At 51.3% G+C, this 20,078-nt stretch overlaps 3 protein-coding genes across 3 annotated transcripts; 1 reads left to right on the plus strand and 2 right to left on the minus strand.

Annotated features, from left to right (window-relative positions):
• Window positions 1–7,786: 7,786 nt before the first annotated feature.
• On the plus strand, window positions 7,787–10,753 carry SPBR_02296 (uncharacterized protein; the record flags this gene model as incomplete). The annotated part of the gene is made up of 4 exons (XM_040760599.1): window positions 7,787–7,845; window positions 7,897–8,179; window positions 8,326–10,625; window positions 10,726–10,753. 4 exons carry the CDS (start codon window positions 7,787–7,789, stop codon window positions 10,751–10,753), a joined length of 2,670 nt encoding a protein of 889 aa, XP_040620972.1.
• A 1,975-nt stretch (window positions 10,754–12,728) lies between these two features.
• Window positions 12,729–14,335, minus strand: SPBR_02701 (Acyl-CoA-dependent ceramide synthase; the record flags this gene model as incomplete). Its single annotated transcript, XM_040761004.1, has 3 exons — window positions 12,729–13,190; window positions 13,277–14,047; window positions 14,111–14,335. 3 exons carry the CDS (start codon window positions 14,333–14,335, stop codon window positions 12,729–12,731), a joined length of 1,458 nt encoding a protein of 485 aa, XP_040620973.1.
• A 2,723-nt stretch (window positions 14,336–17,058) lies between these two features.
• Window positions 17,059–19,413, minus strand: SPBR_02408 (pH signal transduction protein; the record flags this gene model as incomplete). The annotated part of the gene is made up of 1 exon (XM_040760711.1): window positions 17,059–19,413. The coding sequence occupies one exon, from the start codon at window positions 19,411–19,413 to the stop codon at window positions 17,059–17,061; it is 2,355 nt and encodes a 784-aa protein (XP_040620974.1).
• Window positions 19,414–20,078: the final 665 nt, after the last annotated feature.

Here is a 20,078-nt window from a genome sequence, read left to right on the forward strand (position 1 = left end):
TTGTCTTTAGTAGGTTTCCTTCGGCACGTCATAGTTAGAAAAAGAAATTATTTAAATATTAAAACATTAATTTACTTGATTATTTATGTACACGAAGTAAACTAAACACCACAAAAACAAACTAGCTATTTGCTTTCCTTCTTGAGTTATCCCAAAGAAGTAAAACTGTACTGACAACCTAAGTGCATATAAATTGAACGTTGAGCAGCACGGTCCATGCCGTGTGTTACTCGAGTTCGTGACATCCTGTCGGAAAAGCGTGCATTGTCTCAACCCATTTTCTCATTTATATTACTTTGTATCACAAAATATGACGGCATGCGATCTTCGTATTTTCCTAATAACCGTTCCAAATTTGTTTCGTCATATGTGAGCGGTCACTTTTCTAAATGTGGGAGTTTTCATATATCCAGCACGTTCTAGAACCACTGCCTCCCCGTTTTTGTAAGTGAGTGCAGTGACGTACCACATGACACCTATATAACGGATCCGACGGAAGTATGAAAAACGTGCCTCAGGAATGAAATATCCTCGTGAGAGAGGGAGGGGAGGGGCAGTCCGGGCATCAAAGTGACTGATGAAATACGAGCACTTGGTTACACAAAACTGGCCTGTGCGAGGCGAAAGATACTGCAGTCTGTAAAATGGAAGAAAGAGTAGAGCCAATGACCAGGTTCTGCTCGGGACACGATATTTTGTCGGCCCAATATGCAAGACAGATTTCTTTAGGTGGCTGCTAAGTAGAAAAATATGTATGTCTCTGCAGCCTCTATAAAACGCCCAATACAAGCAACTGTTGGGCTGAAAGATAGACACATTCATAAACGCCCCCGGTTGGCGCTGTTCCCTAGCACAAGAACCTATATTCTCTGTAAGTAACCAAACGACAAACTTCGAAAGAGAGTACTTTGCCAAGGAGGCGACATAAAAGCTTCAAATTTCGTGTTACGGGGTATTTTGATCATGTCCACCCAGTGTTTTCCGTAAGTCGAATGGAGCCATCGTGAAAATACACATGATTACGGTGTCAACTAAGTCGAGGGACCGGCGTAATGAAACCATGACGAGGTTCCATCCTGTCGTCAATAACAACTTCAAAAGAACCTCGTCTTCGAAGATACCACACAGTTTCGGCGGTGTTATGAGCCACTCCGTATAAACTGTCTTCTTTTCATTGTGCTTTTGTGCATCACTTTTACTACAACGGAGTGTTGTCGCAGGACTTACTAAAAATTCCTAAAAGTTATCGGTCGGGACACACCGCCTCTTGTACGAGGAGATACCCAACGAAGCATGATGTAAGGAGGGGGTTGGTGTGATGAGGGGCGCCAAATCAAAGGTGATTTGAAAACACGAACAACCATCAGCCTTATTGACCGCTGAGACATGTCTGCATCACGAAAGTAACAAATAAAGTCATATAGGGAGAAGTCTTTCGACATCTAGCCGACACCTTCAATGAGATCTAAGGACACTGTAAAAGGAGGCGAGGGGCCCAAAAAGACGACCTCGCCAAGGCAAGATAATAATGATTCGTAATAAGAATGTAGATGGGTTAGCAACATCCGACATTGGTTTTATGGATATGAGCGGACGAAAGCAACATGCCGACTGTGCCGACGTCGTCGGCTATGGATCGAATTTCGTTCATATCAACATCAAAAAAAGAATAGGAGAGACGAGCATCAACCTGGTCATGTCCGTAGGCCAAAAAAGAGTACCAGAAGAAGATTATGAGCCGGATAGAGCTGGAGTAGAAGCACACAGGAAGGGGACAATACGAAAAGGAGAGAGAATAGTACTGGCACATCGGGGGGCGGAGCCGAAAAGGTAAAAAGCGGGAGGACAGCAGGGGAAGAAGGGAAGCTGTTCTCAGGCATCAAAAAAGGGATGGGGGAGGCCATTCGTCGATGGCTGCGGCACATCTGCACATGGATCCGAAGAATCACACCGGCTCTAAGCGTGAGCGGAGTGGGACAAAAAGACACTGGGGAAAAATAAAACGGCAAGGGAAAATGATAGAAAAATCAAGTGCGCGGATGCCAAAGCGACCAAGCACACGGCCTGACCTGACTTTTTCTGGCACGGATAGCCCCCCCTCCCACATCTTGCTATGGAACACGAAATGCAACATGTATTAGAGCGCAGAGGCCCTTAACGTATGAATTCGTCATTGGTTCACGTATTTGCAAGGTGAACAGAACATGCGGTGCAATTCATCTGTAAGCAAGCGTTTTGCATGTGGTCCCCGAATGATTGGTTAGGGTCTTTAGTTTGGGAAAGTGAAAGGTAAATCTGGGACGGAGAGAGAGGCTAGAAACGAAAAAATAAAAAATAAAAATAAAAAATAATGAGAGAGACAGAAAAGTTGAAGGCGAACCAGATATTGGGCTTTGCGTGCCAAAAGACTTGTGCCACGTTGCTAGTCAAATAAGGAGATGCATCCCTCAGACTGCAACTAGACACTTGCACCCCACCGCCGGTGAGGCCAGTCTAGGCGGTAGGGGTGTTCGCTTCGTCCCGCACTGCGTGTGCTTTTTCTTGATTATATGACGAAACTAACAGTGTAACGTCCTGCTCCCGTGCTCCCATTCCTACCCGTTGACCTCTGTACGAACCTTCTCATTGTGCCTTTGCATCCTTTATTTGTTCGGTTTTTTTTTTGCCTCTGATCACGGCCTTTGTTTTCGTCTTAAACGTTTCGTTTCTTTGTCTCCACCACCGCTTCTCGGTTTGGTGTTTCTGTGCTATCTTTGCTCAAAACAATTGCGTTCATGCCCTAGGGAGCAGAAGTTGCATGATTTTGGACGACGATGCAACGACAGTACGAGGATCGCCAGGCAACTTTGTCCCCGTTTCTGATTCAAAAGCGGGATCTCCACTTGGGCATGTTCTGTCTTACACCGGTCGCTTTAGTCTCCCGCTACGTCGCACTCTTTGGCCTTCCACCTTCGCCTCTGTCACTTTTTGGTCTCGTTTTTCCCTCTTATTTTCTCACCGATTTATGCACATAACCACCTCTTATCGTAGGTCGACATCGTCCTAGAGATGGTGCACGGTGACGGGGAAAGTGCACGAGTCAGGAGAATTACCAGAAGAAACAAAATGTAGGATTTCTTGGCCAAAATCACAGAGCGTGATATATATGGAATTTGCCAACCACAATTGGCTGACAAGCTAAGCAAAGCGGCAAGTGAGCCTGCGGTGGGACGCGAGTTGGTCTGGCCGACATGTGGTGGCATAGTATGCCTGGTGGCGTGTGGTAGAAGGTGGCGGGCTGAATGTACGTCAAAGGTGTAGCGAGTCCGCGAAGGGACCCTGTTTGAGGAAATTTTCCAGCACATGGCATGAGGGACTTGCATGTCACCCCATCGTTGGAGGCACGCTCCGCAGTCGTTTCATGAGTAATAGATTGCTGGAAGGCTGAGAGTGCAAATGCAGAAGGTAACAAAAAGGACAAAGAATTGTAAATGAGAAGTAGAAAAGAAACACAGATGGGGCGAGGATGAGACACACATGTCAAGCAAGTCGACAAAGTAAGTAGAAACTTCGAACAGGAGTCGAAGCAGAGATACTTTGTGGTTATGGTGTGTTGGTGTGCTGGTACGTACCGAACCTGTTGCGTATTCCGTAGCTGGGATGGAAGGGTTGTGGAAATGACGGCGAGGGGACAGGGGGCTGAGAGGATGAGAGGAGAAGGAACGAGGACGAAGCCGAAGGTGCGTTAGCACCGTTCCCATGCCCAAGACCGCGAGCCAGTTTATGTAGGGGTAAAAGGGACGATGGTCCCTCGGGACCAGGCAAGGGCCGGGAGGGAGCTTTTCTGGCCTAGACCACCCGGCGAACGGCACACAGCCCGGTCAGGCCAAGCCACTGGCATTGGCTCACCACGGCGCCTTTCTAGCCCTTTGGGATGGCCTGGCCCGGGCCAATTTGTAGCTGTCCAGTCCATCGCGCCGCATCATTTCGTATCTTTTGTACACTTGTTTCTTGACTTGTTCTCGGTACTCACGTCTTCTACCGCTGCTGGCTCTAGTGGTTGACTAGAAACGTCTCAGCTCGGTCATTTCATTTCCGTTTTTGTAGAGACAAAAGACAAGACACAGCGTCACTTCTTCCGACTCACCGCCTGCGACGGTGATGGGTTGCAGGTTGCAGGGGGGTGGAAACACACTCATGCAGTTGACGAGCCCACTTCCAGTGGGCAGGATGATTCCCGTTTGGCTGGATTGGGTCCGCGGGGGGCGAGTGAGGGAGGGGTGGAGGGTCAGTCGGCCTGGCAGTCCTGGCTCGTCAGCAGCCAACAAGCACTCCCACGTCTGCCAGTTGGAGCAACATTCGAATGCCGCTCGCCTTGTCGTACACTGGGCTTGCGGCAGCTATGACATGATGTGAGCTGCGGAAGCGGTACCATGGTACATACTCGTCTTCCTCGTCTTCCCCGTCGTCTAGTCTGTCGAGCGTTTTCGTTTCCCCTGGCTTCTGCCTTCTCGTCTCAGTGCTCGGATAAAAAGCGACCTACTATGCAGGCCAAGCGGCAACCGTGGCCGAACGAGAGGACAGTTCAGACTGCGGATCGGGCGCAGGCGTACGAAATAAACAGCAAACAACTCCGCCATCAGCCGACTTGTAGGCGCCTAGAACGCGGGAGCATCCACGCCAATGCCCGTAGAGCCCGGCAAGACATGAACAGGCTGGGTCCGTCCGGTTTCCAATAAGTAAAAACGTAATTAAGGCCAGGGAGCCGTTACGTCAGTCGTCCAGGGCATTCGTCGTAGCAGGTTGGTGTTATCGATGCCGAAACTAGACTTGTGTGGGATTTCCGTTTGTATGAATGCGAATATGAATATGAGTATGCGCCAGTGTGCCATCGCAGATGCTTGATGAAGCAGTCATTGTGGCTATCGGGATCGGGGATGATTTTTTTTTTTTCAGGACTAGGTATGAGCACCATAGGAGCGAAGTACAGACGACGACGTGGAAAACGTACAAATTTTAGGAAAGGAGGCCCCAAACCCACAACATCTGCATTGGGGGGCCGCTAGGTACGGAGTAATACGTCGTAATGCATGCCATGCTCCGTATAGAGTACTCGGTGGAGGAAGGTGCCAGCCAACAGACACCTGCTCAACGGCGAGCAAAACGGGCAAGTGCCCGGAGAGTGATGGCAAGAGAGACCCCCAAACATGACCGCCCACCCCTGTCCACATGCATGCATCTTCTGTCCTTCCCCGGCGACGTCCACGCTCCCGGTCGTTCTTCCTCGTTTTTCTCGTTCCACCGCTCCTTCGATGAAAATGCCCTTTTCGTTCTTTGTCGCTCTGGCCGCCCTTACATGCTGACGTTGAGCCCCCCCCTATCACCTTCCCGTCTTCGCCCTCGACCCTGCCTCCCACGCACCCCACTCAAGGCAGACGTCGTACATGCAACGCTCTTTCCCATATGCAGCACCCCTCGCATGCCCTCCTGTCTCCTGACCTGGGGCACGTCTGTCATGAGGAATTGTAGATTTGTACGAGCGGCCGTGTATGTGCATACACCGGCAAGATACAAAGGACATCCAAGGTCAGGAAAGCTCTGAAGAGCATCCTTCGTCCCGACCAATCTGCTTCCCGTGGCGCCCATCGGGCCGCCCGGACCCTCATTGGTCGAAATCCCTTTCCCTTTCCCTTTCCCTTGCCCATTGCACACAGTCTGTCCAACCGAAGGGGATGGGTAGCGGCGGCGGCTGGCATTGTCTAGACCCGTGTGTTTAATCTTCATGTCTGGACTTTTATATGATTCGTGTGACAGGTGCTGCGTATGCGTGTGCGTCGGGCTAGAGTGTCCGTATATATCGCCCAGCCCGTTACGGAAAGCCGGAGAAAATAAAGCGAACAAAAGACCAACCATGAACGTCAAGGAAATAACTTTTAATCGATTCGTTCATTCTATTTTATCGATTTTTGTCTGGGCAGCTGATGTGTTGTGTGATCTGTGCCATGAAATGCTCTGCGCTGCAAGTATTTGCTTTTTTTTAACCTTTTTCTTCTGTACATGTTCCCTCCCGCCTCTCGTCATCCCACAAACAATTCTCCCTGCATACATTCATGTTGGTTCATTGGGTAGGACAGTGTTCTCTGTTGGCGACCGTTCGGCGTGCACTCAGAGTGAAGAAAAACAACCCCAACGGGTGATTCTTTCTGGACATTTGGGAGCCTCAGGCCGAGTTTCATTTTGATTTGAAGCATGCTGGTCGTTCTTGCCTTTTTGACTGACTTCGTTCCTATTAGTCTGCTTCGCGGTCGCACTTTCCTTTTCTTATTTTATTCCGCTCCTTCCTCTCTTGCCTCATTTGACCTCACCCCTCCTCTCCTCTCTTTGCTCACCGTGTTTTTCTCTACCTTCCGTCTCTGCCTCAGACTCTGTTTCTCCCTCCTCCTACACAGTTTCGTTTCTTTTCTTTTCATTCTTCTTTTTTATCTTCTCAGTCCGAAGTCGACACGTTGAGTATTTCACGATCACACCCTTTAGCCAAAACATCTACTCTACCGATTCGTCTCGAGCGTATCGTGAGGATCTCTCCCATTATAGGGCCCCACGTCGGTCAGAACCTTTATTGCCGCTCCCAACTACATGACCACGTCGCGTCGTCTACCCTTTATTTGCTCTCCATTCTCCTCAACCCGGCTTCCAATATTTCCATTGTAAGCTCACTTTCTCGGTTGTTTTCTCTCGCACTGGTGAACGCGTTCACTATTTCCCCACCAACCCGTTCCTATGAGCCCACTTCACTGCGCAAAGTACCTATCGGATTAGATTCTAACACAATATTCTGCCAGTTTAGCCAGCCTTGTTCGACGTGCAGGCATTACGTCTGCTTTGCGCTGCATAAACGTCGTCTTCGTTGGATTATTTTACAATATACGCAAATACACACGCACACACAGCCCAGCAGTGCCTCGACGTTCTTTCCCCAAGGCCGCGCTAGCTTAGCACCTAGACCGTAAAGCCGCGCTTCAAAAGGGTCTGGTGTCTTGTCCTGCTGTCTCGGTCTCCATCGTGCTAAATCACATTGTTTACACGAGCTAGGCCTAGACAAGGTCTTTTTAAAGAAAGTGGGTTTTGCCACTACTGGTCCGTCACCTGCCCCACCCAGTCGACCAGCAAGCCAATTCTTGAGGAGAGGGAGCGAGAACTCGATGGATTTTTCTGAATACCTTTGTCTCTTCTAACCTCGCGTCTTTACTTCCAGGTGTCGTCCCACCTATTGCCACTCCTGGACCGACAAGAGCTGTAGGAGAGACAGTCTCGTGGTAAAGGTGCTTGCCGCCTTTTTATATTTCTATTCTTTTGCCGTTTGTTTTCCGCCTTCTTGCACTTCGTCTTGCTTCGTGCAGACTTCCAATCGCTTCACTCCGTCCTCGTGTTTCTCGTCTCCTTCCTCTCCACCCTCCTCTCTCCTCCCTACCCTGGCCCCTCGTCTCCCGGTACTCTCGCTTTTGCGTCTGCACTTGTCTCTCTCCGCGTCCCTTACCGTCACCGTTCGGAGGGTTGCGTGACAATGCCCTGTCCGGCAACGTCTCGGACTCTCTCTTAATACCAACGAGCACCTCGACAAGGAATCTACTGGGCGAGGTTAGAACACAATATACCCACACATTTACCTTCGCCTCGCAGCCTTTACATTAGGCGAGCTGTTGCGTCGTATATAAGCTAACAGTTTACCTTCTCATCTAGATCCCGGAGATCTATCACAAACGTGCCAGTCGGTCTCTTTACCCCAGCGCGCCGACTTTACGATACCATGGCCCCGTCTACGGCCCGGTCTTGGCCGGAGGCCATCGTATATGGCATTGAGCTTTGGTACGGGGTTTTTCTCCTCGTAGTCTTTGTTATTCTCATTGCTCTCTACAGCATTTTCGATTCACGTCGTGCCGCACAACTTGTCCAGCCTGTAACAACCGGCCCTGGTGGCCGCCCTCTTCCACTTACGCGTCGACGTTCGCAAGATTCTGGAACTGTCACCTTCACACCCACTCCTGAAATCAATACAGCAGCCAAGCGCGTCTATGGATATGGATATGGCTTCTTTGTCCTCTCGTTTGTTGCAAACTTCGCCAGCGTGGTCTTGCACGCTGTATACGCAACCAAGAACCCCGAGATCAAGTTTGGTTGGTGGTGCGGTGAAGAGACATCTGTATGTTTGCCTCTTCTCAGTCCATGTTTCCGAACAAGTGCAAGCCATCTTGCTACGCAATCCCCTGTCTTTGCGTAAACAGATGCGCGAGGCTATAATTTTACGACTTATTTCGGTCTTGGAGCTGACTTCTTTTCCATTTATAGGTTTACTATATTTCCGGCCTTTTTATGCACCTTTACGCATTAATATACCTTGTCGAAGGCGACCTGATACCGAATCAACCTGTCATTATTTTCTGGGCCACCACACTCGCTGTCGAAGTTACCATATTTACGTTTAATATCATTCGCTTGAGAGGGTACCACCAAGTCCTACGCAGCATTGTTCTCGATGTATGGACAGTCGCATACGGACCTGATAAATGGGACTACGTCGACATTTCGATCGGAGTTTTTCGGTTGTTCGTCCTTGCTTTCCTTCTTGGTGTTAATATTTCTATCAACTATTCGCGAAACGCCGTCCGGGAAAAGGTGGAAGATGACAACTTACCGCCAGCGACTGAGGTTGATCATACGGACGAGTCGACGCCGCTTTTGAGAAATGGGAGCGCGGAGCGCATATCATACGATACCACTAGTTCTCGTGCAACAAACGGAACTGCTCACGGCTCGGGAAACGACGTTGAGAACGGCTCTGCTAAGTATGTTGACGGAGCGACGAAAGGGAAATCTGCCGGTTCAGTCAACGGATCTGCCAACGGCTCGACACCAGAACTGACCGATAGCAACGCGCCGGTAACCGATTCGGCATCAGACGGCCACGCTCGCCCCAATGAGGCTGAAGAGACCGCGTTCTACCGACCCCGAAAGCTTCCACACAAAACCTGGTGGGAATACTTGACAAGTTATTCGTTGTTCTTTCCATACCTCTGGCCTAGGGACTCGCCAAGGCTGAAGCTTGTTGTCGTCGTGTGCTTCCTGATCCTTGTTGTTCAGCGGATTGTGAACTTCTTGGTTCCTAATCAAATTGGTCACATTACCGATGCCTTCGAAGCCGGCACAGGGTTGCCTTGGATTGAGATTTTGATCTTCATCTTTTACAAGGTTTTGCAAGGGCAGTCTGGTGTGCTCGGATCGGCCCGTGCTCTACTTTGGATCCCGGTTTCCCAGTATTCATACTTGGCACTTACCACGGCAGCATTCGAGCATGTTCACTCGCTTTCCCTGGACTTCCACCTCGGCAAACGCACCGGTGAAGTGCTTTCTGCGCTCAACAAAGGCGCCGCCATCAACTCTTTTCTGGAGCAGGTTACCTTTCAGGTGTTTCCCATGCTTATCGATCTTTTGGTCGCAGTCATTTACTTCCTGCTTCGGTTTGGGGCTATCTATGCGACCATTGCGGCTGTTATCACGGTGTTCTACCTTCACATGACCGTGAAAATGGCTTCTACCCGTGCCGACTTACGACGTGAAATGGTGAATGCTGACAGAGAAGAGGAGGCCGTGAAGAACGACTCGATCATGAGCTACGAAACGGTTAAATATTTCAACGCGGAGGCCTTTGAATTCAACCGCTATCGGAAGGCCATCCGCAGTTTCCAAGCTGCTGAAGCAAAAGTGACATGGGGAATGAACAACATGAACATCTGCCAAGCACTTGTCTTCATGTGTGGCATTCTAATTATGCTTATGGTTGCTGCTGTCGAGGTCACACAAGGCATGAGATCTATCGGTGATTTTGTTGTTATGATCACTTACCTAGGCCAGCTTCAAGGGCCACTCCAATTTTTCGGCTCATTTTATCGAACCGTTCAACAGGCTATGATTTCAGGAGAACGTCTTTTGGAGCTTTTCAAAATCCAACCGACGGTCGTCGATTTGCCCGATGTGAAGCCACTTACTGAATGCCGCGGCCACATTCGTTGGTCAAACGTGCAGTTCTCCTATCTTCAAGAGCGGACCGCCCTACATAATCTCTCTCTTGTTTGCTCACCAGGAACAACGACTGCATTTGTTGGTGAATCTGGCGGCGGTAAATCAACAATCTTCCGTCTCATGTTCCGTTACTACAATTGCGACGACGGTACCATCGAAATCGATGGCCACGATGTCAAAGACCTTACTATTGACTCCGTTCGGCGTCATATTGGTGTTGTTCCTCAAGATACCATACTTTTCAACGAAACGATCATGTACAACCTGAAGTATGCGAACCCTGGCGTCTCTGATGAAGAGGTCTACGAAGCTTGCCGGGCCGCGAGCATCCACGATCGAATCCTCTCATTTGTCAACGGCTATGACACGAAAGTTGGTGATCGTGGCACGCGTTTGAGCGGTGGTGAGAAACAGCGTGTCGCTATCGCACGCACGATTCTAAAGAACCCCAAAATCATTATGCTTGATGAAGCAACGTCCGCTCTGGACAGCGAGACTGAGCAACAAATTCAAGCAAAACTCATCCGTGGTGGAAGCCTCGGTCAAGATCGCACTCTCTTAATCATTGCGTATGTTATGCCACCTATTATCCCCTTTCCAGTCTGTGACCTTGCTAATCTGATTTTCATTTTTAGCCACCGGTTGTCAACTATTACACATGCCGACCAGATTATCGTCCTTCATGCTGGCGCGATAATCGAAAGGGGTACACACAACGAGCTTCTTGCGATGAAGGGAAGATATGCTTCTATGTGGGAAAGCCAGTCCCAGGCCGAACAGGCTGCGGTGGCAGCACGCAACGCTACCGCTCACGCAAAAAAGCTGCTCCGCAAAGCTCACATTGGCAACAGTACGGGCCATACGCGAGGGTCAGAGGAGAACGCAGACGGGTACGCTAGCCTCACATCATCTACTATACTAGGTGCCGCTGGGACGGCAACTCCTCGGCAAGAAAGCGTTGAGAATGCCGACGAATCGTCAGATGACGGCCGGCAGCAACAGCCTTCTAAAACAAAATAATGGCCTTCAACAAAGCACCCGACGAGCCCAAAGCGACCCCTTCATGATTTTATTCTGTTCTGTTTTGAAAGGGCACGGAGTTTTTATGACGTTCCTCATTGGTCTAACATTTCGTTTGGATTTGGTCCATTTGTGGTTTTTCTATTTGGGAATTTTTTCTCGTTTTCCTTTCGTTCTTTGTCTCTTTACTTGTTTCTTCTTCCCTCTGTCAGTGTTTCATACTGAGTCGGGGTTTTTTTTATTGTCGTTTTGACGAATCGCATGTTGACGCTTTGGTTTTGCGTCGTCTATTTTCATCTCCTGCTCGTCTATCTTGACGGAGGCTGCGTTATGACTTTCTATTCCACCTTCCTCCCATTCATTCATATATACCCAAGTATCTAAGAAAACAGCACAAAGCGCATACGTTTACTGACCTTGCTTCTTTTGCCACTCCCTAATCTCAGTACCCTACAGGCGGGTAGTCTCGCTCTTAATATCCAGTCTTATTTTTATGATTGTTGTTTTTCGAATCTTTTGTTTTAATAATGTTGTTCGTTTGACTTCTTACTTTGCGTTTTCTCTTCGTTATTTCTCTCTCGAGGCTTGCTATATTTCTTACATCTTCCCTGATTTTCAAACTCCCGCACTCATCCTTCAGTAAGAGACTAAATGGACCATGACGGAGCGTGGCAACACGTTGCGTGGCGTACTTCAGGCGGTCAAGGATTGGGGACATGGTTAATGACCCTCTGTGATAGGATTGGACGGCGGCCAAGGGCAACATATTTTCTAACACATGATATAAAAGGACGAGGCCATCAGCAAGGAAGGCAAACAAAAATGGACGGGGCAGGGAGGACGGAGGATCGAGGACCTAGGGAGTCGAGGATTGGCCGCTAAAGGGTTAATAACTTTTTTTTTTCCTGTTTTCGTTTTCACTACCATAGCAAATATGTACCTTTTGCCATGAAACACTTTCGTCGATGTTCAGATCATTTTGTTCAGAATGTGGTATATCGTATGGGTGTGTTCATTTCAATTAAAATTATTACAAGGATGTAAAAAAAAAATGCAGGCTAAGTACATATGAACAAAAAGGAAGAGCATTAAAAATAAAAGTAAGTATATAAGGTGGTGTAAGGTGCGGAAACGAAAGGAAGCAAAAGTTAGACCCAGTCAACAGAAAACGAAAAAGATGATGGGCAAAATGGGTGAGGAAAGGTAGAAAACCGGGGACACAGGTCCCAGCCTCTCCAACACCCGTTCGTTACTTTTTAAGGTTCATCGTGCAAGGGCGAAGGGAACTTGTTGTAGAAGCGAACATAAGAAAAGAGAGAAAGGTAGGAAGCCCCAAAACACATCCAGGGAATGGGGCCTGAAGTACTTCAAAGGTTGTAACTAGACAATGTTTACACCATTCAACCACGCTCAGGAAGAGGTAACCCTCCATTCCCCAGGCCAATGGCCGAATACGAAACACAAACCCCGTGTCCGGAAGAAACGCCAGAATGCAATGCCATCTCTCAAAGAGAGAGACTAAGAGACGAAAATCAAAGCAACAAAGAAGAGGAAGGAAACAGAAACCAAGGACGAAACGGTCCTGTGAGGGCGATCGCCTGCTTGTGAGTCGTATTTCTAGCTTTTAACGTTCAAAGCTTCTTTGGTTGGTCTTACTGCCCGACTCGGTTTCTCTTGGCTGGCTTGCCGTTGGCGGCAACGGAGCCATTTCCGTTGGACAGCTGGGTGGCGAGCAGAGACGCCGACTCGTCAACGACGGCAATATCTTTGGCAGCCTCGTCGACCTCGGTGTCGTCCTCTCCGTCACTGCGATCGTCCTTGGCAACGTTATGCACAACAAAACGATAGGCGATCCGAATAATGAAAAAGAGCCAAAAGATGTTGAGCGCCTGAAGCGCGGAAAGCAACCCACACGTGATCACAAAGGCAAGCGGGCACTTAAATTGCTCGCCGGCCCAGTCCAGTTCATAGGGTCCAACAGTCTTGAACTCGGTGAAGAGGCTGTAGATGATGCGCAAGTTGAGGTAGTGGCGGAGGTAAATCCACACGCACATAAACAAAAAGTAGAAGGGCCCCATGAAGGGACCGTCAATGTAGTTGAGCGACTTGGAGGTCTGCAAACTGTCAGCGGCCGAAAAGACGCAGCACCAAAAAAAAGAAAAAAATAGAAAAAATTAGCGTAGAAGGAATGTAAACTTACAGCAAGAAAGAAGTCGCTGATATCATGGGTGATGTAGACGGCCAGGCCAATGTAGGTAAAATGGAAGCGGTAGCTCAGGGCAATCAGAGAGAGCGAAACAATGTGGTGGCCGACGAGTTCCTTGAAGTCCTTGCGGGGCTTCTCCATGCCGAGCAGCAGCACAATGGCCTGCTGGGACCAGTACGAGGCCTGAAACAGGTAGTAGAACTTGAAGTAGGCCTCGTGGGTCCAGTGCGGCGAGTTCTCGTACATGCCGCGGGTGTTGAAGAACCACACAGGGGTGCGGGACATGACGAAGACACCGGCCGGGCCGAGAATGCCAAAGTACAGCGCCGTGTACATCTGCTCCATGAACCGTGCCTGTTTGGAACGGGAGCGAAGACCAAAGTACCGGGCAAGGGGGCGGAGGAGCTCCTGCATGATGAGCTCCCGCGTGAAGGACAGGACAACCGTGTAGAACGCGACAAAGGCAATGTCCCAGAGGCCCTTCCCGTATTGTGCGGGGGTGCCAGGGGCGGCGTCGGGTGCCAATGGCAGCTTGTACGAGAGGAATATGAAGTGGTGCAACGGGTTGGCCTCGGTCGGGTAGGCAGCGTAGCCGGCGAGCATGAAGAGAAGAAGAGCCAGGGGCAGCGCCCACGTGTGACGCACGGTATACTGCTTGACGCGGCGGGCCAACGAACGGGCCTTACGCCGTTTTGACACGCGCCTGTCCCGGGAAAGGTCCTGTTTCTGCGGCGGAAAGCTTGGGTTAGCAGATGCGTGCGGGGGCTGCGGGATTGGGCCGAGCCCGTCCGGTTTCGAAATGCTTCAAGGCGCCCAGTTCCAACTCACCTTGCCATTGGCAGCCGAGGGATCGACGCCGTTCAAATGGGCCAGGCTGGTAGCCAGGTTGCCATGGCTGCCTCCGGACTGCTTTCTGCGGTGGGCAACGTTGCCGTTGCCGTTAGCAAGCGACCCTGATGCTGCGGCGCCGTTGCTCTGTGTCGTAAAGGACGAATCGGCATCAACATTTAAGAGCGGAAACGGCTCCTTGGCGGACGACGATGGGGGAGCCATGGTCGGCGTATCTGTGGGCGGATACAAGGAAACGGAGGCGATGGTCGAGGCTTCTCAATTGTTCTCCCACGTCGTTTCTAGCAGGCAACGGAAGCGTGATAACAACGTTCGAGATAACAATGTTCGAGATAACAATGTTCGAGATGACTGAAACGGCTAGGTCGTCCAAAAAAGGGTGAATGGATCGTTATCGTTGGAATGGAATAGGGATGTCGACTGCTGGTTGATCGAGAGCACGGCTGAGGAATGCCGCAAGTGACGGGGCCGCCGTTTAAATATGGATGCTCGTCGATGGATTCTCCACGTGGGGCGCGTCGAGTTGGATGCGACGAGGTGCGATGAGGTTGGATGAAGATGATGCGTGGGATACCGTTGTCAAGGCAAGTGGTCGTTGGCAGGGCGAGATAAGGGATCGGGAGGAGGGGAACGAAAAGTAAAATAAAAAAGTAAGGAGCGGAAGGTGGTTTGGGTGCCAAAAAAGTCGTCGATGGGGAGAGGAGGAGGGGAGTCGGTTAGGGGATGAGAAAAATCTACGCGCGACAAAAGGAAAATAGGGATGATCACCCTTGGTGGATCTAGTCGCAACGCCTGGCGTGGTCGCGGTTGAGGAAGGAGCAGGCGCGGCTAGGGAAAGAGCAAGCCGCGGCGTCGAAAAGGAAGCGCAACGGAGCGCAACGTAAACCAAAGAAAGGGGCTGCGGCGTGCAATCAAAGAATGAGAGCATGGGGCAGTCGCGGTGGGAGTCGAGGGAGCCGAAGAAAATAAAGTTTTTGTTCTACCGTCTCATGCAGAGACTGCCCGTCGTGCTTCGCGAAGGGGTCTAGTCACGAGCTTCGCGTTTTGGACTCGACCTTTTTTCGTCTTTTTTTTCAGTGTCTCTTGCCTTCCTCGGCCGCCATGTCCAGGACCCTCCCCACCTTTCCCTTTTGGGGCCACTTTCTTACCGCTGCTCCTGTCGCCCCTTTTCTTTCGCTGGCCTCTCACTCATCATATTGCGAATTACTTTGCCAGGGCCATTTAGTTTGGCCTGCAAGGTTTTGAACCACTGAACAGTGGCCTCCGCCAAAGCATTTGCCCCAGGGCCTAAAGTGCCGAGAGTGCTTAATTATTACTTTTCCGGACAATCTCACCCCAGTCACCAGAACTGTCAAATTGTGGTCCACAAGAGGCCTGCACTAGTGTCCTTCTGTTTCGTCAAAAGGGGCCAGGCAAGTCCGAGTGACAAAATGCCTTTCAGAAAGACGTTTTTCCTTGTGACAACAGCCCGCGGACTCTGAGGACGTCGCGGGTTGCGTCGCGCCTTCCGGCTCCGGGGGGCAAAAAGGGCGGGCAAGCCAAAAACAAGTCTTGCAGCCGGAAGCTACGGGCTTGGCTTCTTTATGGCAGGAATTGGACAATTAGGGCAGCCGCAGCCGCCGAAACTAGGGCGCGCCGTCGTTGCCATCGGAGGCGTCACGGGACGGAAACAACATGAAATTTCAGATCTTATCTGCACGCTGCCAGTGCTTGCGCCCGTGGTAAAACAGCAGTTACAGTGGCTTCCGCGCGCGCCGCGCTCTCTGCCGCAACGACGGCGGCATCTGTGTTATCTAACCGCAAGCCAGCCGCCGTGGAAGGTGGATCGATTGGCCCTACAAATCTTGTCACGAAGAAAATAAAGTAAATAATACAGAGAGAGCAAATGCAGGGAAAGTCACAGAATGCAAGAGCGGTCTTGGCATTGGAAACGGTGTTTCCGGCACTGGAATTGTGGGTGACCAGGGGGCATGCCTCGTCTTTTCCTTTTCTTACCCTTTCTTAAGTCCACCGACAGCTTCCAAGTGATTTGACGACACCCTCAAGTCGCTTTTTTTTTCATGCAAGATGTCAGGCGAGCAGGTTTGCACAGCTGACAGGTCCAAGTGCCCGGCAGCATCGGCTTTCCGTGTCGCACAAAAGCCAAGACTGCGAGGCAGCCTTTGTCTTTCTCTCTCTTTTACAGTCTCCAATAGGCTGCATGCCGACGACTCGCCCTGCATCCCACGATGGAAAACATGGCTGGACCTTGTGGACATGTATCGGACCTGCTTACGTGATGTACATCAAGGATTCGAAATGAAAGTTGTCATAATGTAATTCATGCTAGTATATACGCCATGTCCATAATCGCGACCGCAAGAGAAGGAAATGGAAGATCACAAAAGATCATGAACCCTATGAAAGCAGGGGTAAAACAAAACAAAATGCCAAAATGTGCAAGTGTTCATCGCCAGCATGCCCAGAAAACAAAGGAATAAAACAAATCGCTATCCCGCCATTTGGGTATCACGGCCGCCCCAACAGTCTGAATGTTTTTGCCGTACTTTTTCGTAGACGGTCGAAAAAGAAACCCATCTATACCCCAGAAGAAGAGCATTAACATTAAAAGACAAAGCCTCCTCCATGAAACTCCTTTTTCTTGCAACCCGCAGCAACTATTATGTATGTATGAGCTCACGATGGTGGTCTATCGTGGGTAGATGAAGAAGCAAACCAGCCGGTTCGTGACAGTGACGCTGCAACGGCGGACCCTGACCTGTTGCTTCTGCCTGCGGCGCCGGAACACAGAGAGAAACAATCAAAGGCATTCGAAAAATAGAGCATTGCTATTGCTTCGCCAAAGGTTCGGTCGCGAGAATGACAGTGCTGTCAAGGGCGAGTACTGGCTGTCGTTATTGTTGCCGTTGCATGGTTGCTGGGGCGCATCAGGACGGCGGTAGTCTTGGTGGTGTTGCTGATTGATGCTCGTGCTGCTGCTGCTGCTGCAGCGAGCCCGTTTCTTCTTCTTCCAGGACCCGGGTAAGTATGGCGCCCTGCCGCTGCGGCGCCGGAATGACCATCACGGGCAACCCGGTTGTGTCGACGGTCGGGCGAATTCGTTCGCGCAGCTTCTCAGCTTGCGTCACCGCAAACTCTTCCAGTCGAGCACGGATATCCCACCGACCGCCTTCCTCATGTTGCAAGCGGTCCTCGTCGAGAGACGGCGACGCGCCGCTGAGGGCCTGGCTGAAGGTCGACCGTGACGCTTCGCTATCGTCCCGACCTGATGCTGCACCGCGCCGGAACGGTAGCGCCTGGGCCAACGATCGCCAGCGTTTGGCACCGTGTCCAGCCGCAGCAGTCTCTGCATCGTCCGATGCCGAATGATTGCCATCCCGTGGTGGCGGCGATGCGGACGCAAAAGCGCTGGCGCTCTCACTTTGCAAGCTCATGAGGGACATTGTCGTCCTTGGAGGCTGGCCGTGACCAGACGAGCTCGTCGTACTGGTGCTATTGCTGCGGGACAAGAGCATTGGTGCTGCTTGATGGTGGTTGCCCATGGCCGAACTTGGGTTGCTGTCTGTCACAGTGTGGTACCGCATAACGTATACAGTGCTATCGGCACTGGCAGTGTCGGTCCGACTCACTGGCGTAACAGCCGGTGGTGGACGTGCAGGCCAGAGTGGTGGCTGCAGTCGTCGTGCAACTCCTGTTGCGCCGCCGCCCGCTGCTGCATCTGCGTCGTCGGATCCGGCATTGTCGCCGGGTACACTGGTCAGTTCGCCCAACACGGTGTCTTGTTGCGTCGTGACGGCCTCTGGATCTTTTGTCCATGGTCGCTTGCGGTGCCGATTTGCGAATGTCGACATGAATGGCCATATCCGGACAGCGGACCGAACCGTTTTGTCAGCACCAGCGCCATCCTGGCCCGTCGCAACATCGTCATCGCCGTCCTCGCTGCCGTCCTTGGGATCCTTGGGGTCCTTGGGGTCCTTGGGATCTTTCCCGCCATGTTTGGGGCTCTTTTGCCGTTTGCGGGGCCATGCGAAGTCAGAGGGCATGATGTCCAGCATCTCGTCGCCGTCAAATACCTCGCGCCCGAGAATGCCGTCCTTCTTCTCCTCGCGTTCGAGCGCTTCTATGCGCTCCACCCACTCCCACACAATCACACTAGCGGCGGCGGCCCCTACCCACAAGACGTAGTCGCCCCAACCAGTAAAGTCTGGTTTGCAAATGTCAAGAACGAAGAAAACAACGGGCACGAGAATGGCCAGTAGTGACAACGCAGCTACCAGGCAGATGTTGCGCATGCGTGGATGGTAATACGCATAGCGTTTCTTCATGAGAGAATAGTAGATGACCCATGCGGCATATAGCACGCCAAGGGCCAGCTCGAAGAGATAGCTGAGAGCAGGTATCGCATCGGTAAAGGAGTGGGTCGTGCCAGCATACAGAAAGCTGTTGAGGCAGTCGAAGACGACGTCGAGGGTGATGAGAGAAAAAGCCGTCCATTTGATAATGACCTTTTCTCTTTGACGCGGAAAGAGGCGAATCAAAGTTTGTGCCTGGGCCAGCCACAGGAAGGTGTTGGAGATGATGCGGATCACCTTCAACTGCGTGCCGCCGAGAACTTCGTCCTGCATCTCCTTGGCGTTTTGGATGCCCCAGGAGTACTGGCTCTCGGCGACACGGAATGTGTCGGCCGTGGCAATGGTGAGCGAGATGGCCACGGTCAGGGCAGCCACCTTCTGCAGCCACGGACGGCCACCAATGTTCTTGCCGCCGGAGCCACCGTTGGTGAACCCGCGTCGACCAAGAACGACAACGCCGCCGTCAAGGAAGGATCGCGGCGTGATAAAGAGCATGATGACGAGTGTGTACGCAATGACGGTCGTCGAAGCCAGCGCATAACACTGCGGGAAAGACGAAGCATAAAACGGATCGCGAAAATCAGAGTACTGAGGCGTTGAGTTGGACGTCTCGTCAATGTTGACGCCTGTGATGTTGGAGTTGTCGGTTGTTAGACTGCTTGTTGATGTCAAATCAGAGGGGTTTGCATTCACTGTGCCGGCACCCGTGTCGGCGATAATGTTGGGTGTGTCAGAAGGCAGGCATGTTGGCTTGTATGCAGCGGCCGAAGTGAGGGTGACCGGATCGGCGCCGGGTATGTACAGAATGCCGCCTGCTGGTAGGTTGAGCGCCTGGCAGTTGTATTTTGCGGAAGCCGCGGTGGGCTTGGCAGCGGTGCCGTCCGCCGCCGTAATGATCGACGGCGACACCATGATGTCACGAACATCCATGGCGGTGCTAGACTCCGTCCACAGTGACGGCCATCCAAAGGCGCAGGGCCAAGAGGTGAAGAAGGGACCGTTACAACCAGTTTCCTCTCCGTAGAGACAACAATCCGCCGGGGCCTATGATTCGGTCGCCATGAAGTGGGCTGTGAAAAGGGATATGTGGTCGTGTGCGCTTCGAAGACAAATACGCTGGGGCAAAGATGCAACCCAATCGATCACATCCGAGGCGCAGCACGGGCTGCGTACACGAGATCCTTTGTGTCTGACGTCGTGGTCGCGTAGGTCGTCGTGCTGTGGTGTTTGAGGGCCACAGTAAATGTCCGTACGCCGACACCTTCTTGCCACTGCTCTGGTAGCCCAATCTCGTACTTGTTGTGCCTGTCGCGGTTGTCGAGGTTGATTCCAAATCGTTGCGTGACACACAAAACCGCTCGCTCGGTAGTCGACCTATTTGCCTGGTAATGGAAATTCGCAAGGCTTGACCCACATGCCCGCTGCCGTCGTTCCTATCGATGCGTTCAAAAAGCCGTCTACAGTCGATGAATTGACGGCCGGTGACGATTGCGTGGCTCGGCGGCGTGGATCGCGCTGTCGAAAAGGGGAGTGTCTCTCCAGTTGAGTCTGGGGGCTGGGCGCCGAGAAAAGAATCGCAGGTACGCGGCGCTGTT

This window comes from Sporothrix brasiliensis (assembly GCF_000820605.1).
Source record: "Sporothrix brasiliensis 5110 chromosome Unknown Cont17, whole genome shotgun sequence".
In the NCBI taxonomy this organism is placed as follows: Eukaryota; Fungi; Ascomycota; class Sordariomycetes; order Ophiostomatales; family Ophiostomataceae; genus Sporothrix; species Sporothrix brasiliensis.